Source organism: Aulostomus chinensis, chromosome 6, assembly GCF_037954235.1.
Source record: "Aulostomus chinensis isolate RoL2024-O1b breed Wild chromosome 6, RoL_Achi_v1.0, whole genome shotgun sequence".
NCBI classification, from domain to species: domain Eukaryota; kingdom Metazoa; phylum Chordata; class Actinopteri; order Syngnathiformes; family Aulostomidae; genus Aulostomus; species Aulostomus chinensis.
Genome location: NC_141325.1, coordinates 20621541 through 20645133, shown reverse-complemented (window position 1 = coordinate 20645133; position 23593 = coordinate 20621541). Strand labels below are relative to the sequence as shown.

General features: G+C 42.2%; 1 protein-coding gene across 2 annotated transcripts in view; it reads left to right on the top strand.

Moving 5' to 3' along the window:
- The first annotated feature begins 4046 nt into the window (after positions 1-4046).
- LOC147260402 (activated RNA polymerase II transcriptional coactivator p15-like) overlaps positions 4047-23593 on the top strand; it is a 31696-nt gene continuing 12149 nt past the window's right edge. Inside the window, exons 1-2 of one of the 2 annotated variants that reach the window (XM_086206975.1) lie at positions 4047-4140; positions 5800-5869. In XM_086206975.1, the coding sequence (XP_086063101.1) occupies positions 5801-5869 (69 nt within the window). In that variant the 5' untranslated portion in view covers positions 4047-4140; position 5800. Of the gene's footprint in view, positions 4141-5796; positions 5870-23593 lie in introns of both variants that reach the window. The other variant, XM_086206974.1, reaches the window with a different exon arrangement.

Genomic DNA, 23593 nt, shown 5'->3' with positions numbered 1-23593 from the left:
GGGGTGTCAGTTTAGGGAGAAGGGGTGGGTGGCGAGTGAGCAGGTTGTAGCGTTAGTGGCAGCTGCTATTACCTCCACTATGGAGGTTTCCTCAAAGACCGAGAGGATTAAGATCATAGTGAGACAAGCTGGATGCCTGTTAGGGATAGAGGAAGTAAGTTTTGAGAAGGTCATGGCCAGGATAGTTGAAGGGAATAGATCGGGGGCAGGGAAGGGTGGACACACTTGAGTATGGTGGTGATCCTTCAGTGGAATGTGAGGAGCTTGTTAGCAAATGGTCTGAAGTTCAAGGTCTACTTAGAGGGAATAAGGGTGCGACCAGATGTGGTGTGTGTTCAGGAAACATGGCTTAAGCCTGGGTTAGATTTTGTGGTGCAGGGATATGTAATGGTGAGGCGAGATAGGATAGGAGGTGGGGGAGGAGGATGTGCTACTCTGGTTAGGAGGGGTGTGTCATTTAGGGAGCTAGATAGAGGGGTAGAACAGGAGTACATATTGGTGGAGGTTTGGGAGGGGGGGAAAGGGGTTGTCATAGTTAATTACATCCAGAGGGAGGGTTGGCAGAGGGTCGTGTGGTGCGCAGATTTTAATGCTCATAGTGTAGTGTGGGGTGGAGGGCATACAGATGGTAATGGGAGGACGGTAGAGGAATTAATGGAGGTTAGGTCACTAGTATGTATGAATGATGGTAGGGGGACAAGGATAGATGTCAGGACAGGGAATGAGTCAGCTTTATATCTAACACTGGTGTCAAGCGGCTTGGCAGGGGTAAGCAGATGGGAGGTGCTGAATGGATCGACTGTAGGAAGTGATCATTATCCCGTGTTGTGTGCAGTGGGTGAGAAGGTGCAAGTAGTGTCAGGTGAGGGGGTGGAGAGGTGGGTGTTTGGTAAAGCTGATTGGGGGTGTTTCAGGAAGTGGTGGAGGAGAAGGCGGCTGAGCTAGATATGGAGGGGAGTGTAGATGAGGTAAATGATAGGCTGACATCAGCAATAATTGTAGGCGCAACTGAGAGTATTCCGAGGAGTAGAGGGAGGGGAGGCAGGAAGATGGTACCGTGGTGGACAGAGGAGTGTAGTCAGGCAGTGAGGGCAAGGAATAGGGCATTTAGGCAGTTGAAGAGGAGTCATAACATAAATAGTCTAGTGAGTTATAAGAGGGCACAAGCAGTGGTGAGGAGGGTGGTTAGGCAGGCTAAGGGGGATAGTTGGAGACAGTTTAGTAGTAGCATAGGGAGGACAACCCCGGTGGGAGAAGTATGGGGAATTATTAGGAAAATGGGAGGGAATAAGAGGGAGTGGGACTACCCAGTGATGACAACAGGGGGGGAGATAGCAGTGACAGATAGGGAAATGGTGGAGATGATGGCGGGGGCATTTGCGAGGATACATAGTGAGGATAACTTGACAGAAGAGGAGAGGAGGGGGAGGGGGGCGATTTGGGCAAGCATTTGGGGGTGTTGGACAGGAGGGAGGATACAGGTGGGATTATGGATGATAGGTTCACGATGGCAGGGTTAGTGAGGACTATAGGTAGGGCTAAGCACACGGCTCCAGGGGCGGATCAGGTGGGGTATGTTATGTTGAAGCACTTGGGTGAAGGAGCACTGGAGGCACTGCTGGGGCTGTACAATAGGGTCTGGGAGGAGGGCAGGATACCAAGGGTGTGGAAAGAGGCAGTGGTGATTCCGGTTAGGAAGCCAGGGAAGGATCCCACTCAGCCTTCAGGGTATAGGCCCATAGCCCTTACCTCCAACCTGGTTAAGGTTATAGAGCAGTTAGTGTGTGATAGATTAACGTGTGTTGGAGAGGCGAGGGGGGGTTAGCTGGGTATCAGAGTGGCTTTAGGAAGGGTAGGAGTACTATGGATGCAGTGGTGAGGTTGGAGAATGAGGTTAGGAAGGCACAGGTAAATAAGGAGTCAGTTATGGTGGTGTTTTTTGATATTGAGAAGGCATATGATATGATGTGGAGGGAGGTTGTGTTAATTAAACTGCACATGCTGGGGGTAGGAGGTAGGGTGTTTAACTGGGTGAAAGATTTCCTGTCCAAGAGGGTCATACGGGTTAGGATAGGGTCTGAGGTGTCAGGTGAATACACAGTGAGCAATGGCACACCACAGGGCAGTGTAATTAGTCCACTGTTGTATAGTGTTATGATTAATGATGTGTTTTCACGGGTAGGTGGGGATGTAGGGAGAGCACTTTCTGCTGATGATGGGGCGCTATGGAAGAGGGGTAGGGACTTAGCACATGTATTAGGTAAAGTACAGGAGGCTATAGATGTGGTGGTTGAGTGGGGCTATGAGCAGGTTTTCAGTAGATAAGACGCAGACAGTGTTCTTCACTAGGAAGAGGGATGTGGGTGGTGAAAAGCTTAGGATGTATGGTACGGAGTTAGAGAGAGTGGGGTCCTTTAAGTATTTGGGAGTAGTTCTTGATAGTAAGTTGACTTGGGTGGAGCACATTAGGAGGGTTGAGGGCAGGTGTAGGAAGGTGATAAATGTGATGAGGTGTTTGTCAGGGGGGCTAGCTGTGCGGCACTGAAGACGATTTGTATTTTGATGGTGAGGGCAGCACTAGATTATGGGTGTATAGTGTATGGGTCGGCTACTAAGTGTCACTTGCGGGTTCTGGATGTGGTATATAATAAGGCACTAAGGGTGTGTTGTGGGGCACTAGGGATGACACCGGTGGTGGCACTGCAAGTAGAGATGGGTGAGATGCCCCTGGAGCTAAGAAGGAAGCAATTAATTGTGAGGTATTGGGCTAACCTGCAGGGTCACTCAAGAGTGCATCCGACCAAGAGTGTGTTAGATGAGTGTTGGAAGTACAGGAGGGGGGGGGGGGGGGGGACACAGGGAGCACTTTGGGAGGATAGGGAATGTACTGGCTAGGGAGCTAGGAGTAGGGCACATTAGGGTGAGTCAAGCAGTGGTGTACCCAGAGATAGCACCGTGGAGGATGGAGTGGCCAGAGGTGGACTGGTGTTTGTTGGAGTTGAGGAGGAAGGGGGGTGGGGGGACTTGGTTAGGGCTCACAACAGGTGTATGAGAAGGGTGTATGGTGGATGGACGAAGGTTTATACTGATGGATCAAGGGCGGAGTCTGGGGAGACAGGATTTGGGGTGGCAGTACCGGGGAGAGGGATAGGGCTTAGTAGGCGCATGACAGATGGGCTGGGGGTTTACACAGTGGAGATGGTAACGGTGCTGGTGGCACTGAGGTGGGTGGAGTGTACACAAGTGGGGAGAGTGGTGGTCTGCTCAGATTCAGCAGCAGTCCTAACTAGCATCAGGTCATGTCACACGGGTAGTCGTCAGGATGTTTTGTACCAGGTTCTTCAGGCAGTCACGAGGATAGTTCAGCGGGGGGGGGGGTCAGGTTAGGTTTTTATGGGTACCAGCACATGTGGGGGTGGAGGGGAAGGAGAAGGCAGATGAGTTGGCAAAGGGGGCGTGTGAAGAGGACAGTGGAGATGAATGTGAGGGTGAGTAGGGCTGAGGTGAAGGTGATAGTGAGGGAGAGGGTGATGGACATGTGGCAGGGAAGGTGGGACAAAGAGAAGAAGGGTAGGCACTTGTATAGGGTTCAGAGGAGTGTGCAGGCTAGAGGGTGTAGGGGTGGAGGTGGGCATAGAAGGGAGGAAGTAGTGAAGGTGAGGCTGAGGCTGGGACATTGTGGGCTGAACGGGACTTTGAAGGTGTTAGGTAAGCACGACACAGGGCTGTGCGAGGGCTGTGGTGAGGAAGAGTCAGTAGAACACGTACTCCTGAGGTGTGGCAGGCATGAGGTGGAGAGGAGGGTGATGAGGGACAGGTGGAGGAACATGGGGAGGGGTGAGATCAGTCTGAAGGGAGTTCTGAGGATGGAGGATAGGAAGAGTGTTAGGGTTCTTTTAGATTATTTGAGAGATACAGGATTGTATGATAGGATTTAGGTTTAGAGATTATGTTTAGGATTTAGAGGTAGGATTTAGTTGTAGGGGTTAGAAGTAGGGAAAGAAGTAGTTCCGCGATGGGACAGAAGAGGGCGGTAATGCTCCATCTGGTTGGTTGCCAACCGCCGTAAAACCAAGGAAGAAGACGAAGAAGAAATTTTCCGTTTCCTGTCAGAAGATCGTCTCTGCTGCATCGTACCATGTAAGCATCTGGAGTTTGAAAACAAACACTGGAATTTATACGTAAACTTTTGTTTGTCGTAATGTCCGAATAAACGTTATTTTTCTGACTATGCATATTATACGGAATGCACTGGATTACAAACATAACGTTACATTTGAAACGGGGCTTCAGCTAAGCCAGGTCACGAGGCTAAGCTAACCAGATGGCATGGAGCGTGCCAAGTAACGTTCATGCTATTGAAAAGAAAAGTCTTACTATGACAGTTCAAACGATGAACGACCATTTATGTCCTCATCCTGACGCGTCACCTTGTATGGTAGTGTTTGAGAGCAAGGTGCCCACATTGACGTGCTAACAGTCAAGTTTAACAATAGTTCGTCATCGGCGGTATGAAACGCGAAAACGTGAACATGGCTAGGTGACAAAGGTGGTCATACAATTGTGGCGGAAACTCCAAAAAGGGTTTAAATAATATATTTTAACAATTCATATGAATTAAGATTACAGGAACAGCGCTCAGTTCAGGCCGGTACCGTTCTACTGCACAACAATTTACAGCCTTCAAAATGAACACAAAAATGTCTAAATTTAACGGGAAAAGGAGGATGACTGACTGAATGCTATGATTTGTAATGCCACTTGATTGAACACCTAACGACATCACCCATGAATGAAACTGTACATGTATGTACATACATACATGTGTGTGTGTTTATGCATGTATACAACATATGTCCAGACTATGTTCCTCCCACTTAGCTGAGTTCACAGGATCTGCCTTAATCTGTTGAAATATTTCGCCATGGCTGATTTCTTTGTGGCCTCCTCATGATTTGCCTGTGGGATCCAAGGTACTGGTAACTGATAGATAACAATGTATGTACCACCTCTTAGTAATGATTTAGCTGAGGGCATTCAGGTCAATGCACAACAACAGCAGTATATATCACACCTGATGGTGACTTGTGCAGTTGACTTTGAGTTTCCTCCAGAGTTGCTTTCTATATATATATATTAGGATTGCAACAAAATAGTCAAATCACGAAACAATACGAAATACAGAACAGGGCTCACGATACAAAATACTCACAATACAAAATAAATTTTAAAGAAAATCAGAGATGCGAAAATTAAATATTCTTACATATACCCAGGTACATATATGTGTATATGTATAATATATAGGCATGCACTTAAGCATGCAGCAGTATCCTTGGGTCTGCCCTGTCCTACAAAACAGACTGGCACATCAGAAGACTCTGTATTTCTTGCTTCATTATCCAACAGTTCATCTGAATGCAATTGTAAAGGAAGAAGCTCAAATGAATGTGATTTTATAAATTGACCTTGTTGTTGACTATTTTAAAATAAAAATTTGCAATTTCAGTTATCATGTCTAAAGGAAAATTTAATTGGATTATAATGTAAAATACTTGCAGAAGACCATGGATTCATTGATGCTTCATGAGACTGACAACTGAATAAACATATAATGCATCAGCTTTAATCAAGCCTAACTATCAGCTGTTAGCTGTTAGTTTTTTACCTGCACAGTAGTACATCAAAACTGGAATTTGTCCAGAATAAACCCATCCTCCAATGTTTAATTTAACTTTTTTTTTTTTTTAAACTTAAGGGTGTACTGAAATCAAGGTCCATGTTTCTCTGTTTCAGCAGAATGCCGAAATCAAAGGAAGTTTTGTCCTCCACTTCTGGAAGTGAATCAGACAGTGATGTAGAGACTAAGGTTTGTGGTTTATACTTTTGAAAATGTCTTTACCTCAGAAACAGAAAACTGAGAGTTGATCTTATCGTGAGCTATAGAAACTAGGCCTAATCCATATACGCTACCAGTCAAAAGTTTGGACACACCTTCTCATTCAGTGTTTTATCTTTATTATATTTATCTTTATTTTTACTACTTTATACATTGTAGATATATACTGAAGACATCAAATATATGAAGCAAGATATATGGAATTATGTTGCAAAGAAAAAATGCTAAATAACTAAATATGTTTTATATTAGATTCCTCAAAGTAGCCACCCTTTGCTTTGTTGACAGTGCTGCAAACCTTTGGCCTTCTGTCAGTGAGCTTCATGATGTTGTCACCTGAAATGGCTTTTACTTAACAGTTGTGCCTTGTCAGGGTTCATTTGTGGAATTTCTTGCCTTCTTAATGGGGTTGGGACCATCAGTTGTGTTGTGCAGAAATCAGGTTGGTACACAGCTGACAGCCCTATTTAATAACTGTTAGAACTCATATAATGGCAAGAACCAATCAGCTCAGTAAAGAGAAATGACAGTTCACAATTACTTTAAGAACTGAAGGTCAGTCAGTCAGGAAAATTGCAAAAACTTTGAATTTTTCCCCAAGTGCAGTTGCAAAAACCATCAAGTACAACAACAAAACTGGCTCGCACAAGGACTGCCCAAGAATCACCTCTGCTGCTGAGGATAAATTCATCTGAATCACCAGCATCAGAAATTCCAATTTCACAGCACCTCAGGTTAGAGCCTAGATAAATGCCACACAGAGTTCTAGTAGCAGACACATCTCTACATCAACTGCTCAGAGGAGACTGCCAATCAGGCCTTCGTGGTGGAATAGCTGCTAAGAAACCTCTACTAAGGAAAAGCAAAAAGCAGAAGAGATTTGTTTGGGACAAGAAACACAAGGAATGGACATTAGACAGGTGGAAATCTTTGCTTTGGTTTGATGCGTCCAAATTTGAGATCTTTGGTTCCACCCCGTGTCCTTCTGCGATGTAGAAAAGGTGAATGGATGATCTCTACATGTATGGTTCCCACTGTGAAGCATGGAAGAGGAGGTGTGATGGTGTGGAGGTATTCTGCTGGTGACACTGTTGGGAATTTATTCAGAATTGAAGGCACACTGAACCAGCATGGCTACCACAGCATCCTGCAGCAACATGCCATCCCATCCGGTTTGCATGTAGTTGGACCATCATTTTTTTTCAGTAGAACAATAACACCAAACAAACCTCCAGGCTGTTTGGGGGCTATTTGATGAAGAGTGGAGTGAGTGCTGTGCCAGATGACTGTGCCTCCACAGTCATGTGACTTAAACCAAATCGAGATGGTTTGGGATGAGATGGACTGCAGAGTGAAGGCAAAGGGGCCACGAGTGCTCAACATCTCTGGGAACTCCTTCAAGACTGTTGAAAAACCATTTCAGGTAGGCCTGGGCGATTTATCAATTTTATTGATTATTTAGAGTATTTTGTTGTGGATGATTTAAAAAATAAAAAAATCAAGTTTTTACTCCTTGCTATGGCGCACCTTTTGTCCCCCAGGAGCTTCCGTAGATACCCCCCCCCCCCTTTGTTTCCTGCACACGCATAGCAGCAACATGGTGATGAGAGTGAGAAGTTTGTTTCTAAGAAAGGAGTGATATCATCAGTGGTTTGGAACTGGTTTGGGCTTGCGGCGACAGACATTGAACCAGTGACTACACGCTGCAAAGTTTCTCTGAAGCCCATTGCAACAAAAAGCAGCAGCAGCACAACAAACTTATTTCAGCATCTAAAACAGAGGCATCCAGCCGAGTGGGAGAAATACTGCTCTTTGCAAAGGGAATAAGACCGCTATAACCGACAAACTCCCACTAAAAAACAGCATACTGTGATGGAATCATTTACCCACAGGAAAAAAATCGTAAGTCGAATTTTTTGTGAAAAAATCAGATTTTATTTTTAGTCCATATTGCCCAGGCCTAATTTCAGGTGACTTCCTCATGAATGAAAGTAATCAAAGTGAAGGGTGGCTTTTTAGAAGAATCTAAAATATAACCAATGTTTTAGCTTATTTCACACTATTTTGTTTACTATATCATTCCATATGTGTCCATTCATAGTTTTGATGTGTGAATGAGTGAGAATCTACAATGTGAATTACTGTGAAATGAGAAGATGTGCCCAAACTTTTGACTGGTAGTGTTTGATTTCTTATTTAGGGTTCTTGGTTTGAGTGGGCTGGGGTGACATATTGAATGCAACATCATTCTCAGTTCCTGCTGTGCCGATAACCCTATTGTAATCATTGGATTTATTTGATTCGGGGTCCAAGCTCGAGTGGACTAGTGCATCATGTAGTAGCAACCACTTCTCTCACCCTCTTTGCAATGCTCTCACCTGCATGATCCTACAGAAAATAATCGTTTTTATCGACAGTCTTTCAAGTGGGTAGTCCATACAAGTATATTGGAGTAGCTGAATGATGTAGTCTGTTTCATTGTCTGATTGGGCCTCAAGCCCATTGTAGCTGCTTAATATTGAATTTGTGCTGCCACTTTGCTTTGCATTTATAATATAGCTCCAGAAATGGCCACTTAAGAAAAATAAGTGTGATGGTAAAACATACTCAGTGTTTTACCCTACCATTATATTTGGGGGCTGCCCTGCCCACTCAGCTGGGACCCTGAGAGTCAAGATAATTTTATATAATTGTATCTTACATGTAGCACCACATCATGATAGAAGTCTTATCGGGCCACTTTTCCTATAGAACAGGTCTAGACCTTATTCTTTTGTTAAATATTCTTGATAGGATTATGTTGTTGATGTTATTTATGCAATGGCATTTCTTTTCACTCTTTGTATTATCACGCATAGAAATTCTTTACAAAGACTCAGACCCTACATGCATTTCACACACACACACACACACACACACACACACACACACACACACACAGAAAGAGGGAGAATCATAGCAGAACATACCATAACAACCCCAACTTCTCAAAAAGCAGGCAAAGCAAGCTCAATGTAGGACCAGCGGCCTGGATGCTAATACTAACTCTGCTGCTAGTAACAGTAAAAGTAACGCTTCTGCTGGTCCAAGCGGAGAACAGAGTGGTAGATCACCTGCTGTACCCGCTGCCACTGAAAAGCAGCACAAGTTGAGTTACCACGGAATGACAGGTTTCAAAACAACTTGGCAGTCAGAGAGGAAATACTCCTCATGGCTGTACAAGACAGATATAGGTAAACGAGTGAGTAAATAACAAACCAAAGTAGTTTAGTAAGTACATAGATTGATCAAATATAGTACATAGTGAATGAATGGGGAATCATTGCAGTTTTTTTTGTCTGGGTTCAGAAATATGTTGAATTTTTTATATTCTATATAATTATTAAAATAACAATAACTAGAAACCCTAAAATAGTGGGAAAACGGTCCCTCACACTCCGCCCATCAGGGCGGGCCGGAACTCTGCAGGCAGTGCAGGCCATGACACCCGGCAACATTTAGATTTTGCCTGAATGAGCTGAACAACACATCCAGTGTGTGGGGCTACAGGCATCTCCTTCATGCACTAGGTGGCATTTCAGAACACACACTGACCGTCTTGCGTCATGGCACATCAGGCCCGTTTGTGTGATGCAGACATTGTTTGTAGTTAGCCTGTAATATATGTTAGGCTTCAGGCATCAGTCACACAATAAACCCAAATTAGATTTAGCATGGTAATGCCAAATGCATGCTTTGACTAGTGGTAAAGTGTAATCAGAATCAGAATGGGTGTGTTACTTGCATCAAATATACAAAAAACACAAATTAACATGAATATGCCAATGCCAAGATAATACTAATTAGAATGATCATGGTAATACTTAGATTGTGAGGTCTTTACTCTATCGTCCAAAAACAATTAAACGTAAATTAGCTTTGGCAATCTTATGCTAACACATGCCAATGCTAGTGGTAAAGGGTAATGCTTTAGGTGTCAAAAATAGCAAAAGTTGCTATGAGCTTGCTAATGGTAAGCTAATGTTAAGTAACATGTAGGTGTGAGATATTTCCTCTGGCCTTCAAACACAAACATAAAATTAGCACTCATGTTGCCACTTGGTGGCACAAAGACAGTCAGTATTAACCCTTAGATGTGTTCAGGGTGTGACGTTTATCAAACATGAAGTTTGAACCAGATCCAACCATGTAGGAAGGATTTATTTATTTATTCACTAATTAGGACCTCTATTAGCCATCACTTTGTTGTGGGAGTAAGGGCTATTCTTCCTGGGGTCCACACACAACACAATTATATACATAGTAAAATGTGAAGAGTAACAATAAAAACCTAGAATCATACATGGTAGTTCCAAAGAAAAAAAAACACAATATTAAATTCAGTCATTTACCACAATGTGGACTACTAATTACAATTGGAAGAAATTGTTAAAAACAGTTTTTAAAAGTTAGCAAGCACACCAAATCAATACCTAGGCTTATGAAGCAGAAAGCACGAATACCAATAAACAGCAAAACAAAAGAAACCAAGAAGTCAGATACTATACTCACACCTTTCTAAAATCATCTTTTTCAATTTGTTGCTTCTGCTTTCTCAGAATAAGAGCTCAGGTGAAACCCTGTTCCACTCTGCAACAGTTCTATACATAACTGTTCTCTGAAGTATGTTGGTTTTCGGCAGAGGCAGTGTGAATCTGTTGTTAACTGCTTGTCTTGTGTCATGGTTATGTCTGTTATTGGTTTGCACTGTTTGTAAATATAAGCAGTTAGGTTCAACCACAGTGTATATATATATTCTTTAAAAACAAAATAAGGCTACATTGGTCGGTGGGTCTTCAGAGGCAGCCGACCTGTACCAACAGGCCAAGCTGTGTGCAGCCATGGCAGTTGCAGAGGCAAAAACTCAGGCGTGGGGGAGTTTGGTGTGGCCATGGAGAATAACTTTCTGTTGGCTCTGAAAAGTTTCTGGCAAACGTCAGGGAAGGGAAGGCAGCAACTTGCCCACCTGTTTATGGTGGGGACAGGAGGCTGCTGATGTCAATTGGGGAGATAATTGGGTGGTGGAAAGAATACTTTGAGGAACTTCTCAATCCTACCAACACATTCCATCTTGCAAACAGACTTGGTAGAGTGCTTGCCCAATCTCTGGGGCAGAAGTCGCAGAGGCAGTTAAGCAACTCCGCGGTGGCAGAGCTCCAAGGGTGGATGAGAGATATCTCAAGGCTCTGGATATTTGTGGGTTTGTCTTGGTTGACATGTCTCTGCAACTTTGAATGGACATCGGGGGTAGTTCCCATCTTTAAGAAAGGCGACCAGAGGGTGTGTTCCAACTGTTGGGGATCACACTCCTCAGCCTCCCTGTAAAGGTCTATGCCAGGGTACTGGGGAAGGGCGATAGTCGGACCTCAGATTGAGGAAGACAAACGTGGTTTTCGTCCCGGCCGTGGAGCCATGGATCAGCTGTTTACGCTCGCTAAGGTGGCAGAGGGGGCATGGGAGTTTGTGATGCACATGACCAGACTGTCGGACAATAGTCCAGATGTGAAAGGGCTAGAGACTGAGAAACAATTTCGGGGAAATACCCCTACTCATCCTCGTGACTTTGCTATCAATAGTTTATAATCTGACTTTAAGGCATATTTCAAACATAGCATTTGACATGTGGTTTTCGAAACATGTAATTTCAATTTATGTATTAACCCATTCTGAAACACACAACATCCCTTTTTGAAGTGTTTTATTGACTTGTTCAGAGGTTAAGCCTGATGCAAAAATGATTGTATCATCAGCATGAATCACCATGTCCACATTCTCTAACATATAAGGAATATCATTAATGAAAATGAAGTACAAGAGTGGTCCTTGGCAGCTGCCCTGGGGAATACCACATTCAAGTGTAATTAAATTTGATATTGAGCCATTTAAAAACAACACATTGCTGCCTGTCTGACAGATAGCATCTCAGTAACTCTATTGCAGTGTTTCTGAAACCATAGGCACTCAGTTTCTTGATTAATAGGTCTGTAATATCAAATGCAACAATAAAATCCAAAAGTACTGCACCCACCACCTCCTTTTTATCAATATGTTGTAACCAACCGTCTGTTCAAGATGTTAAGGCAGTTGCTGTTGAGTGATCCACTCTATATTCATGCTGGAAGTCTGTGTTTAAACTGAAATCATTAAAATACTGTTGGATCTGCTTATAGATAATGCCTTTACAAAGTTTTATTTATTTTATTACAGGTAAGATAGCAATAGGTCTGCTGTTTGGGCCTGCAAATGGTTCCTTACAGTTTATCTGGAGAGGCGTTACCTTTTCTATTTTCCAACACTGTGGATACACATTCTCTTTAAAACATAGGTTCAAAATATAGGCTAGAGGCTTGGCTACAAATTCCGCTAATTGTCGTAGTAGTTTACCATCCAGATCATCAACCCCACGCAGCTTGTCTATTTTTAAAGAAAGAAGAAGCTTTTTAATTTCATCAGCATTAGTGACCCTAAATTCAAAATTACATTGTCATGCATGATGTATTTCCTTATTAAGGCATCTGACAGCTCTCCATCATTTGGCGGCATCTAATTTGATTACATCCACCTTACCTTTGAAATAATTACTGAAATGATTTGCAATGTTAACAGGTTTTTGATGAATTTTCCTTCAACATCAATAAGAGGGTGTTTTGCTCCTTCAAGTTTTACCTATTCATTTTATGTTTTTTATAATTTCTTACTATCTCCTTTGTCCTCCTTCAGTTTGCTCCGATAATAATTTTTCTTCTACTGTCTATTCATTTTGGTTACAGTGTTTCTAAATGACCAGTAATCTTGCCAGTCATGCGGATTTCCAGATGCTGCAGCTATTGTTTTCAGTCTGTCTTTCTTTCATGGAATTTTTAAGTTCATGATCAAGCCAGGGTGTTCTGATATTTTTCAAAGAAATTTTCTTCATAGGAGCATGTTATCACAAGCATCTATAAATAAATCCATAAACTTGCATAATGCGGCCTCTGCATTCTCAACATCTAACACTGAGTTCCATGTGATTTTGGATATATTTTTTAGAGATTATTTTAGGCCCCACTTTGGGAACTTAAGTCCTCAAAGTTAATTCTTCCATGTTATGGTCACTGAAGCCCATTGGTACAGATATAATTTTACAACATTTCTCGGGAGCATTTGTAAAACAGTGATCTATACTCTTGATGAGACCGCCCCTGCAATGTTAATGCTGATTATCATTAACCACCTGAGTTAAGTTACATACAGATGCCACATTAGCAAGTTTCTTTCTCAGCGTACAATTATCTGAAAGCCAGTCTATTTTAAAATCACCAAAACAGAAGATTTCATTATTTGTATCAGCCACATTTTGCAGCATTGTACATACATAATCTAAATACCCAATACTGGAACAGTGGGCTTGAATGTGTACCAGTAGCCATAGTGCTTCCACGCCAGTCATTCTCAGGTGCTTCCTTACTTTAACCGGGATGTTACTCTGGATGTATATACATGTGCCGCCACCATATTTGTCTCTGTCTTTTTTTAAAATGTGATAACTTTGTATATTTTATAGTGTATCACTTAGTGAATCATCAAGTTTGTCTCAGATATGTCCATTATATGTATATTATTTTCATGCATAATAGAGCTCAATTCATGAACCTTAATCTTTAAACTAAAAATGTTTAAGTGTGCAAATCTTAGACCCTTTTTTGGAAGTTTAAGCGTCTTTGACAAAAGAAATGCTTAGAAATCACAAAACCTTAATCCGTTCTTTGCTGGGAGTCTCTTTATTACAATAGCTCATTTAGCTCCTCAAAGCTCCTGATGCATTTTACTTTAGCCTGTTCTGGATTTCCATTCAATTTGACAAATACCTTTACAACGTAGACTGCAGCTCTCCCTGTTTCCTCAAGAATCTTGCTTTTTTTTGTTTTTTAGCAATATCAGCCTTTATTTTGATGAGATGCTCATTTAGATATACATCAGCACCCTTTAGGTTTCTACCTGTTTGAATAGGGGAATTTTTTTCTTTCTATTGGAAAATCTGATATGACATGATTGGCTACTCTGCCTGTCTTGTTACTTACAGGAATTGTCTGACATACTTCTGTGTCATCTCCATCAATTGAGATGTTTTACTCCTGCAGAAAAACTTGGGCTTCAGTTGACTTGCCATGTCTGTCCTTATCTTGTCGGTCTTCTCTCTCCACTGCTTTTGAATATGATTTTGATTTTACTTTTAGTCCTGTCACAATAACATCATTCATTCTTAAGTACTGCTGCAAGTCCAACAAGTGGTTCTCGAAAGAGTTAATTCTATTCCTGTGCTCCTCATTCTTATTCTTGATTTCACTTATTTCCTTCATTGAGGTTCATCATGGTGCTCATCTTGTATGTCATGTTGGTAATGTCCTGAGACGTCCTGTTTAGCACATTCTTCAGGTTTTCTATGTCTTTCTTTAGTTCTTTTGTTGCCATTTTGCTCTGCTGGAAAGTTAAAGAAAATAGACAACACTGCCCCAGTAGTTGGGGCTTTTGCTGTGGCCAGGTGGTGGAAGCTGCCGAGGCCTGGTGGTGGAAGCCGCCATGGCCTGGGGATGGTTAGCACCACAGCCAGGTGGTGGCTACAGCTAAGGCTGTTAGCTTGTCTGGCACCAGGAATGACAAGCCCAGTTCTAATTCACCTAATATCTCCTTTTAGACTTCACAATCCATAGCCATAAATCATCAAGCACCACTTCTTATCAACCAGCAGTGAATAAGAGAAGAATTTTTGCCCGCAGTGAGATCAAAAACAGTATGTGACTTGACATTTGAGAGTTTTGATTGTTATGGCGAATTATGAAAACTCTACATCACACCATGGTGTCACCATTTGACCTGAAGTTACAGTGTTCAAGGCTGCATCGCCAAAGTCTTAGTGCTTGTCTGACCATATTAGAGTAGGATATGATGAACAGGCCAAATGCAGGACATTTCAGTGTCAAATGTATCATTTCCTGTTACAAGTAGGTGGGTAATGAGTAAAGGTCAGCATTGACCTGTGGTTATGTTCAGACTGGGATGTTAAATGAAACGTGAAGGTTCAAACAGATCTGATCATATAGAAAGGATTTAAAAGAGTTTTAGTAAATGAGTGGTCTCACGGATTTTCAGGTAAATGGTACCACCTAGTGACCCTTTGAAGAATTACACATAGTGACACGAACATTCAATATTTGTCCATGCAACCACCAGGTAGAGCCCGAGAACAGTCACTCAGAATACCTTACCTTGCTGTGCATTTGGTGAAGTCATCAAACTGCATTTTTGGATGTGAATCTGATGATGATTTTCTTACTCAAGGTTCATGGGAACACCACACTGCACAACGTAAGAGTCAGTGCTGACCTGTAAATGTTTAGATGGGGATGTTTATAAAACATGTAAAGTTTAAGACAGTTCTGATTATATAGAAAGGATTTATTAGGGTTGTGACTTCATGGCAAATCATGAAATTAGCCATCACCTAAAAAGCTTTGCAATTTTCAATCACCAGGTTATCTAGTAAATGTGATTTTAATTAGAAGAGAACTGAGTACTGCACCAAGTAGCAGTTTGTTAAAGTACAACACCTGAAGGCGAGAAATAACAGACATCCTTGAAAATGGCAGACTTCCTTTAGGGCTCAGGTCATGGCTCCCATTGATTTTCATATAGATGAAACACAGGGGCAGGGAGTTTTGTTTTTTTTTTTAAATTTCTGGGTGCCACTGGTGAGTCATTTCTCTACATCTATTCATGGAATTCATAAATGTGTAATACATCACCAGCCATGACGTACGTTAAGAGTTGCATGAGCATCAGTCTTCCTGGAATGAAGTTATAACAGTTTCCTGTGTCACAGTGAGACATCAACTTTAGCCCCCACCTCAGGGCACATATAATGGCAACTCGGTGTTCACTGTGGTTCATCCCCAAGGTGTTTGGAGGCATGTGACCAGTCTTGAATTTGATCCAATTAATGGGCTTTTAAATACATGACTCCTCAGTGTAAAATATGTCATTTCCTGTTGCCACTAGGGGGTGCTGTCATTGGCCGGGAATCTTGAAATTTAAATGTGTTCAGGGTGGGATTTTTAATTAAAAAAGGGGGGTTTGAATAAGATCCAGTGAATCATCAAAACTCTGTCCTTTTCTACCCACATGGTATGTTGAAAATGCAAAGCTTCACAATTTCACAGGCATGTTGTAGAGACTGATGGAATTTTAGGAGCATCGGGTCTCCGTGAGACCACTCATAGGAAGAGTTCATTAAAGTTCAACACCAGAAAACAGGAAAAAATTGGCCAAAATTGAAGGTTAGAATTAAAATAGCAGACTTCCTGTTGGTTTAAGGCAGTAGTTCTCAGTCATTTTCTGTCATGCCCTGCCTACGGGACAAATAATTTTTTTTAGGCCCCCCCCCGAATTGAAATACTATTAGACCCTGATTTTATTTATTTGTCTATACAAACCACTGTATAAGTTGGTTGTACATGCATTATGCATGCAATCACCTGATTATCACAATAGATTCACAAAATGAGCTGAGATACATCTGCTACAACTTAAAACAATTTCCATCCATTTTCTATACTCATTATCCTTTAAGGGTCATGGGCTGCCTTCAGGCAAGAGGCGGGGCACAACCTGGATGGGTCGCCAGTCCATCGCAGGGCCAACACATATAGACACACAACCATTCAATCTCACAGTCATACCTACAGTCAATTTAGAGTATCCAATTAACCGAGTCCCCTCTTGCACTGGGGTGGAAGGTCTCTAGATGCCATCTTAATTTGTTTGTTTGCTTTCATGCTGGCTGCTGCCAGAACTTGAAGGCATAAAACATACACAGGTCTTTCCTCATTTCCGAACTTATTCATGGTAAACCCAAGGGCTATGTAGACGCTGTTATATTTCCTTGTTTTTTATGCTGGTTACAGTCAATTGCTTTCCTTCCCTCTGACACCTCCTCTGTGGCTCTCTTCATCCCTGTCAGAAACTTATCCTTCTGTCCTTCCCTGTGAGCTTGGTACACCATTCTTCCCTAAACTTCTTCAACTAGGTTGAACAGGCAGCCTCTTTATTAGTTTGAGCGCTGCTGCCACCTAGTGATTGGAGGCTTGTTTATCGTTCAAGCATGATTGAAGGCACATACTGAAAGTCCCCGCTGCCTTTTACTACCTATTTTTTACTTATGTGATGTACACAGCAGCAAAAAAACATTAAAACACCCAGTTCAAAATGCTAAGGAAGTGCACAACAGAGCAGAATTTATCACTTTCCAAGGAAGAGTACAGTGAAACTTTTAAAATATGCGGAATGTTACTTTTATGGGGGACCACATTTTGCTTATGTGGTTTGAAGGACATGGTGTACTGTAGTATTGCAAGGAAGTGCAGAGTTGTTAAAAATAAACACTTAAAGGACTTGGTAAAATCAAAGTCCAAGGTGAAAACATATCAATGTGTAAGCGTGTTTGTTTATTAAACATGTTCAGCATATCAGCCTTAGGAAGCCCCAGGCTGAATACCTGGTATAAAGTATACCAGTTACCAAACCAAACACACACCTCGCTTCTCAAGAAGCGTTGCCTGATGTGAACCACACCTCGCACAAAAATGCGCTCAGAAGATGTACTATTAAAAAGTGTTCACTTGCATGAAGTTGGAAATATTTATAAAAGTATCCCTAAAAGTGTTGCTCATCAGTCCATGGTAAGACAAATTAACTCAAAAATAGAGAAAGTTAAGCATTGTTGCCACTGTCCTGAGGAGTGATGGTGGCGCGACCAACTTAAAATGTAGGTGGCACTAGTGCTACCTGTTAAAAAGTTGGTCTGGAGCCCTGGCTGAGATCCTCAGTCAGTTGATCCGAGAGGCCAAGGAGAGCAAGGGGAATCTAAAAGTCATCTGGCTCGACTTGGCCAATGCGTATGGATCCATCCCACATAGCCTCATCAATGCAGCTATGGAATGCTATCATATCCCCCACAACATCAGGGCAACGATCACCAGCTACTTTGGAGGATTTAAGTTACGGTTCCAGAATGACCAGTTCACACCCAAAAGGGATTATAACGGGGTGCACCATCTCACCCATCTTATTTTGTAATGGGAATTAACCTGCTCATAACAGCTGATGTGAAGGAACCAGAGGGCCAATTTTGAACACCAGCATCCGCCAACCTCCAATAATCACCGAAACAACAGCAACCCATGTAGAAGTGAGGTGGATCCTGAAGGCACTTGATGACGTGACAGCATAGGCTCGAATGAAGCTCAAACCAAGGAAGTTGAGGAGCATGGTGATCAGGAATGGCAAAGTGGCAAACAAGTAACAACTTTTAGTCCAAAGGCTGGATATACCATCAATCAAGGAAAACCCCATCAAGTGCCTAGGCAAATGGTATGATTCGTCCCTCAATGACGGAGGCAGTGTCTCCATGAGAGAGAAGCAGGCTGAGGATTTGCTGGAAAAGATTGAGAGATCAGGCTTACCAGGCAAGTTCAAGGCCTGGCGCTTCCAACACTTGTCTGCTACCCAGACTCCTGTGGCTACTGACGATCTACAAAGTGGCACTGACAACAGTGGAAGGAATTTAGAGGCGAGCGAACAAACAACTCCGGAAGTGGCTCAGTATTCCAACAAGCTTCACATCAGTACAGCTTGGTCTGTCCAGTTACAACTACCCCTGTCATCCGTTGTCGAAGAGTTTAAGGCGGCTAAGTGCAGGTTCGTGATGATGTACAGAGACTCCGCCGAAGATAAGGTCAGAGGGGCAGGTGTCACTACAAGATCCGGATGCAAGTGGGATGCTGATACATTGGTGGCACAGGTAGAAAGCCTCCTAAGGTTGAGAGACATCATTGGAAACCCATGTATTGGCCGACAGGGACTTGGATCGACCCATTTCCAGCAAAGGGGAAAAGCAGACCTAAGGCAGAAGAGGGACATGATCCAAGCCAAGGTGCGACAGCTAGAGGAGGAAGGGAGAATGTCTAGGGCTGTGGAGCTTGGAGCACAAGGAACCTGGACAAAGTGGGGCTCACCAAAGCGAAAGATCACCTTGCCTGAGATTTGGAGACTGGAGGCCTTCCGCATCTCTTTCCTGCTCCGCTCAGTGTATGGCACGCTTGCATCACCAACAAACCTGCACAGGTGGGGTTTGAGGGAGGATCCACTGTGTAGGCTATGGGGGGAGAGAGGAACGATGGCGCAAGACTGCTCTTAGCCAGGGCAGATACCGGTGGCACCACGACAAGGTCCTCATAGCACTAACAGACATCTTGGAGCAGGAGACATGGAAAAAGCGTCAAGTCCACATGAGACCAAGACCATCTATACAGTTTATCAAAGAAGGGGAGAAACCACCACTACCCAAGAAGACCAAGTAGGGCCTCTTGCAGACCATACAATCATGGGAGATGAGGCTGGACCTGGGGAGGAAGTTGCAGTTTCCCCAGGTCGTCAAAACGTCCCTGAGACCTGATGTGGTCATAGAGTCTGAGGAGGGGAAAAAAATCATTTTGATTGAGCTGACAGTCCTGTGGGAGGATGCAGGCAGCGAGGCCTCAGAGAGGAAGCCACCAAGTACCAGGACCTGGTCCAGCAGTGCAGGGACAAAGCCTGGCAGGCTTGGCTGTTCCTAGTAGAGGTTGGCTTCAGGGGCTTCCCTGCGCAGTCTGTCTGGAAGATGCTCACAGCTCTGGGAATCACAAGAAAGGAGAGAAAGAAAGGCTGTTCGTAGGTTCGAGGAGGCAGCAGATAGAGCCTCTTGTTGGCTCTGGAGTAGGAGGGCCAAGTTAAGCAGTGGGCCAGGAGAGGGTGGGTAGTGACTGGCCACCACTGCCGGACCCACTAACTGGAGGGCGTTGTGGTTCAGGATCTTAACACCGGTGATGGTTCGACACCACATGATGACATCTTTTCCTGCCCATCAGCTAGGCACAAGGGACTGAGGAAGGGAGCATGTGGATGTTTTATATATGTGTGTGTGTGTGTGTGTGTGTGTGTGTATATGTGTATAATATGTATTTATATATTATATGTAGGTATATATTATATGTATATATGTAAATGTATTTTATATGTGTATGTACATGTGTATATGTATATATTCATATGTATATGTGTGTATATATATATATATATATATGTAAGATCTTATTTTCTTGATTTTCTTTTTTTGTCTTTATTATATATCATTTGTATTACTATTTTGAGATTGTTTCATTTCTATTTCATTTTATCTGCAGATATTTATTATATATATATATATATATATATATATATATATATATATATATAATAAATATCTGCAGTAAGCAGCAATAGATTACTTCCTCCTTTCTTATCTATATTTTGAAATGAAGCAATGCAATCCAACAATTTCCCACAAGGGATTAATAAAGGAATTCTGATTCTGAGTCAATGTCTCGCTCATTCCTGGCTGCAGCTTGATGTTATCCATGTAGAGCAGGTGGCCGATTGTTACCCCGATTCAGAATCGTTATAAGTAACCACTCTTTGTGATGATCTAACTGAGGGGATTCAGGCCTATGCATGTCTTCCTGAATTTTCTTTCCAGAGTCTTTGAAATCTTTTGCTTCCTACCTCTGCCAGGCTTGATCTGTACTATGTGACACTTTGAATTTCTAGATGACACTTCTTACCCCAGTTCTTGACACTAGAAAATGCTCTGATTAGTATGTTCTTTGTGAATATCAACAATTCTTTTCTCAAGACTACACTTATTTCTTTCGTTTTTGGCATGATGCTTTCTCAAGTGACAGCTCAAACCCTAACTGATTTTTTTTTTTACTGTGGGTAAAACGGAAGATAACCCTCAGTTTTAACGAGTGTTATTAATTAAATCTCACCGTTGTGAATTAATGGTTTGTGCTGTGGCTCAATAAAAATGTCAGTTTTTAAGGGGGCTTGTAATATTGACCTTGGTCTTTTGACTGAAATAATCCTGTTATCAGGTGCACATATAAACAATCTGTGCTTTCTGTAGAAAACTAAACTGTTCAGAAATGTTATGAAAATTCCTTGCTCTGTTTAACAGCATTTGGGAACCTGCTGCTACGGTAAAATTGTCATTGGTGTTGTCACAAGTTGAGAGGGATGGGGCTTAATTGGACAGCAGCTGATGAGTAGGAGGAGCTAAAGCCTGTGGAGAATGCCGAGATCTCATCTGGATCTCCTCCACTCAAATGTTGAATCAAGAATTGTTAAGTCACAGGATGAACAAAAAGAGAGCAAGAAGACATGCAATACAAAGATACTTTTACATTAGGCACTGTATATGTCAAAAATTTTGTCAGTGGGTCATCTTGGCTTCTATCAGTGATTTATTGCCAGACCCTGTCGATGTCTGTTGTGGTGGATTAAGTGGATGGAATAGCAAGCTTTCAGAGCATATACAGATCCTCCATGATGCAGAATAACCTAATGGTGCTTCACACAAGGACAATGTGGACTGCTCATTTTACTGGGTTGTAGTGCCAGTGGCACATGTGCAAACTAATAGACTGTCTGTGGAAGCTGCTTCTGCCCCTGCCTTTGATATGGATTGGAGAGCAATCCTGCTTTTGGGTTGGAGGATGCCTTGGTAGAAGTGAGGGAATCAACAAGCAACACAAGACTGAAATGTTGTGAAAGAAAACAAAGGTTGAAAAATGCCATGTTCTGCTATGTTAGAGATTTACATTCTTGCTAGTTGAAAAAAAATGTACAAAATGAAAGATTTATTATACGTTTTCAAAGAGACTGGGATGCAAGCCTGTTCATTTTGTTTTGGTCTCATATGTTTTTACGTTAAGGGGTACAAGTATTAAAAAGGTCAATAATGCCACGTATGTAATGTGCAGCAACCCAAAACCTTTGTTTTAGTAAATCTTGGTACCTACCTGGACCAGTAGATGTACTGCCCTGCCCTCGTGAACATGTGTTCCCATGGCTGCGCTGGGTGTTTTAAACTGTGCTTCAGTAAAGTGGTTAACTACTACTAGGAGGCTTTGATTTTATAAACTGTGATCAGTAATATCATTGGTGGTTCGTACTGTGAATGTACAGTCTGCATGTCAGTTACTCTCTGTCGCTCAAGTTCATTGTTTCTGAAATGGCATGTCCTGTGGTGTTATTCTTGGGCATGGACACCTTGCGATGGCGATGAATAGATGTGGTATAATCTTACTGTTGCATTATAATGCTGCTGCTCACACTGTGAATGTTGTAGTCATGTACAGTATGTTAGTAGCTCACCAGAAAAGGATGTGTCAAAATGCTTGAAGATGCAACGGACAAAATTTATATCACCTGGTCAGTAAATGTCACACTCACTCTTGTTGCACTAATCTGTTCTACTGGTTCCCAAAACCTGGCAACTCCTGAGCTCCTACAGTCAGTGATGACAAAAAGAACACATATCAACGTGTTTAAATTTTTGGCTCGGAGATCCTTAATGGTTTGTTTGCAAATTCGGTGGAATGTAACTATGAATATTTTGAACCTCCTACAATGTTTAAAATAATTTCACAGTTTTTTTTTGTTTTTGTTTTTTTCAAGAAAATTTGAACTAGTATTCTGTGTTATGTTACAAGTTCTGTATTAATATTACTTTTAAAAATTATGTTTTCTGAAAATATATCTATTACACCTTTAAATTCTGCTTCTTGCAATCAACTATTATGAATATTGTTTTCCAAAATTTCTCTGAAATATGATGATCCAATTTTAAGGCCTAAGTAATACCTAGTCATGGTCCGGTAAGAAAAATATAATGCATGAAATGCACTTTATTTGTAATTTTACTCTTTGTTAGACTTGTAGTGTGCTGGTGATGATGATGTATTTTTGGGATGTTTAACACAGTTGTTACTTGGGGCACCACTCGTTGTAATTTAGTTTCGTCCAATGAGAAACGATCAGTCTCAGGTTATAGCTTATCAATGAGTTTTTTGTGGATCAGTGGCTTGCATACAAATATATATAAAGGAGTTGAAACATTTCTTGGAATTTTAAGAGGATATAATACAAAAAAGAAAACACGTAAAACAGAGTAATAATTCCAGCAAAGCAATTAAGGCACATGTGGAGGATCAGACATGAATTATAAGATTTATCTGAGACTCAGGCTGCACGGTGGTGCAGTGGTTAGCACTGTGGCCTCACAGCAAGAAGGTTCCGGGTTCGAGTCCCGGCTCAGGCACGGGATCTTTCTGTGTGGAGTTTGCATGTTCTCCCCGTGTCTGCGTGGGTTCTCTCCAGGTACTCCGGCTTCCTCCCACAGTCCAAAAACATGCAATTGGGGACTAGGCTGATTGAATACTCTAAATTGACCGTAGGTATGAATGTGAGTGTGAATGGTTGTTCATCTCTCTATGTTGGCCCTGCGATGGACTGGCGACCTGTCCAGGGTGTACCCCGCCTCTCGCCCGTTGACGCTGGTATAGGCTCCAGCCCCCCCCGCGACCCTTAATGTGTAGGAACAAGCGGAAGATGATGATGGATGGATCTGAGACTCAAGTGGACGGCAAAGGTAGCTGGTGAAAAGGTGTGCGGTATGAATGATAGTGACCTACAAATAAAAGAAAAACGATTGAATAGATGTTGAGCTGACTCAAAGGAGTCAGGCGAAGTTGGCAGTGAGAG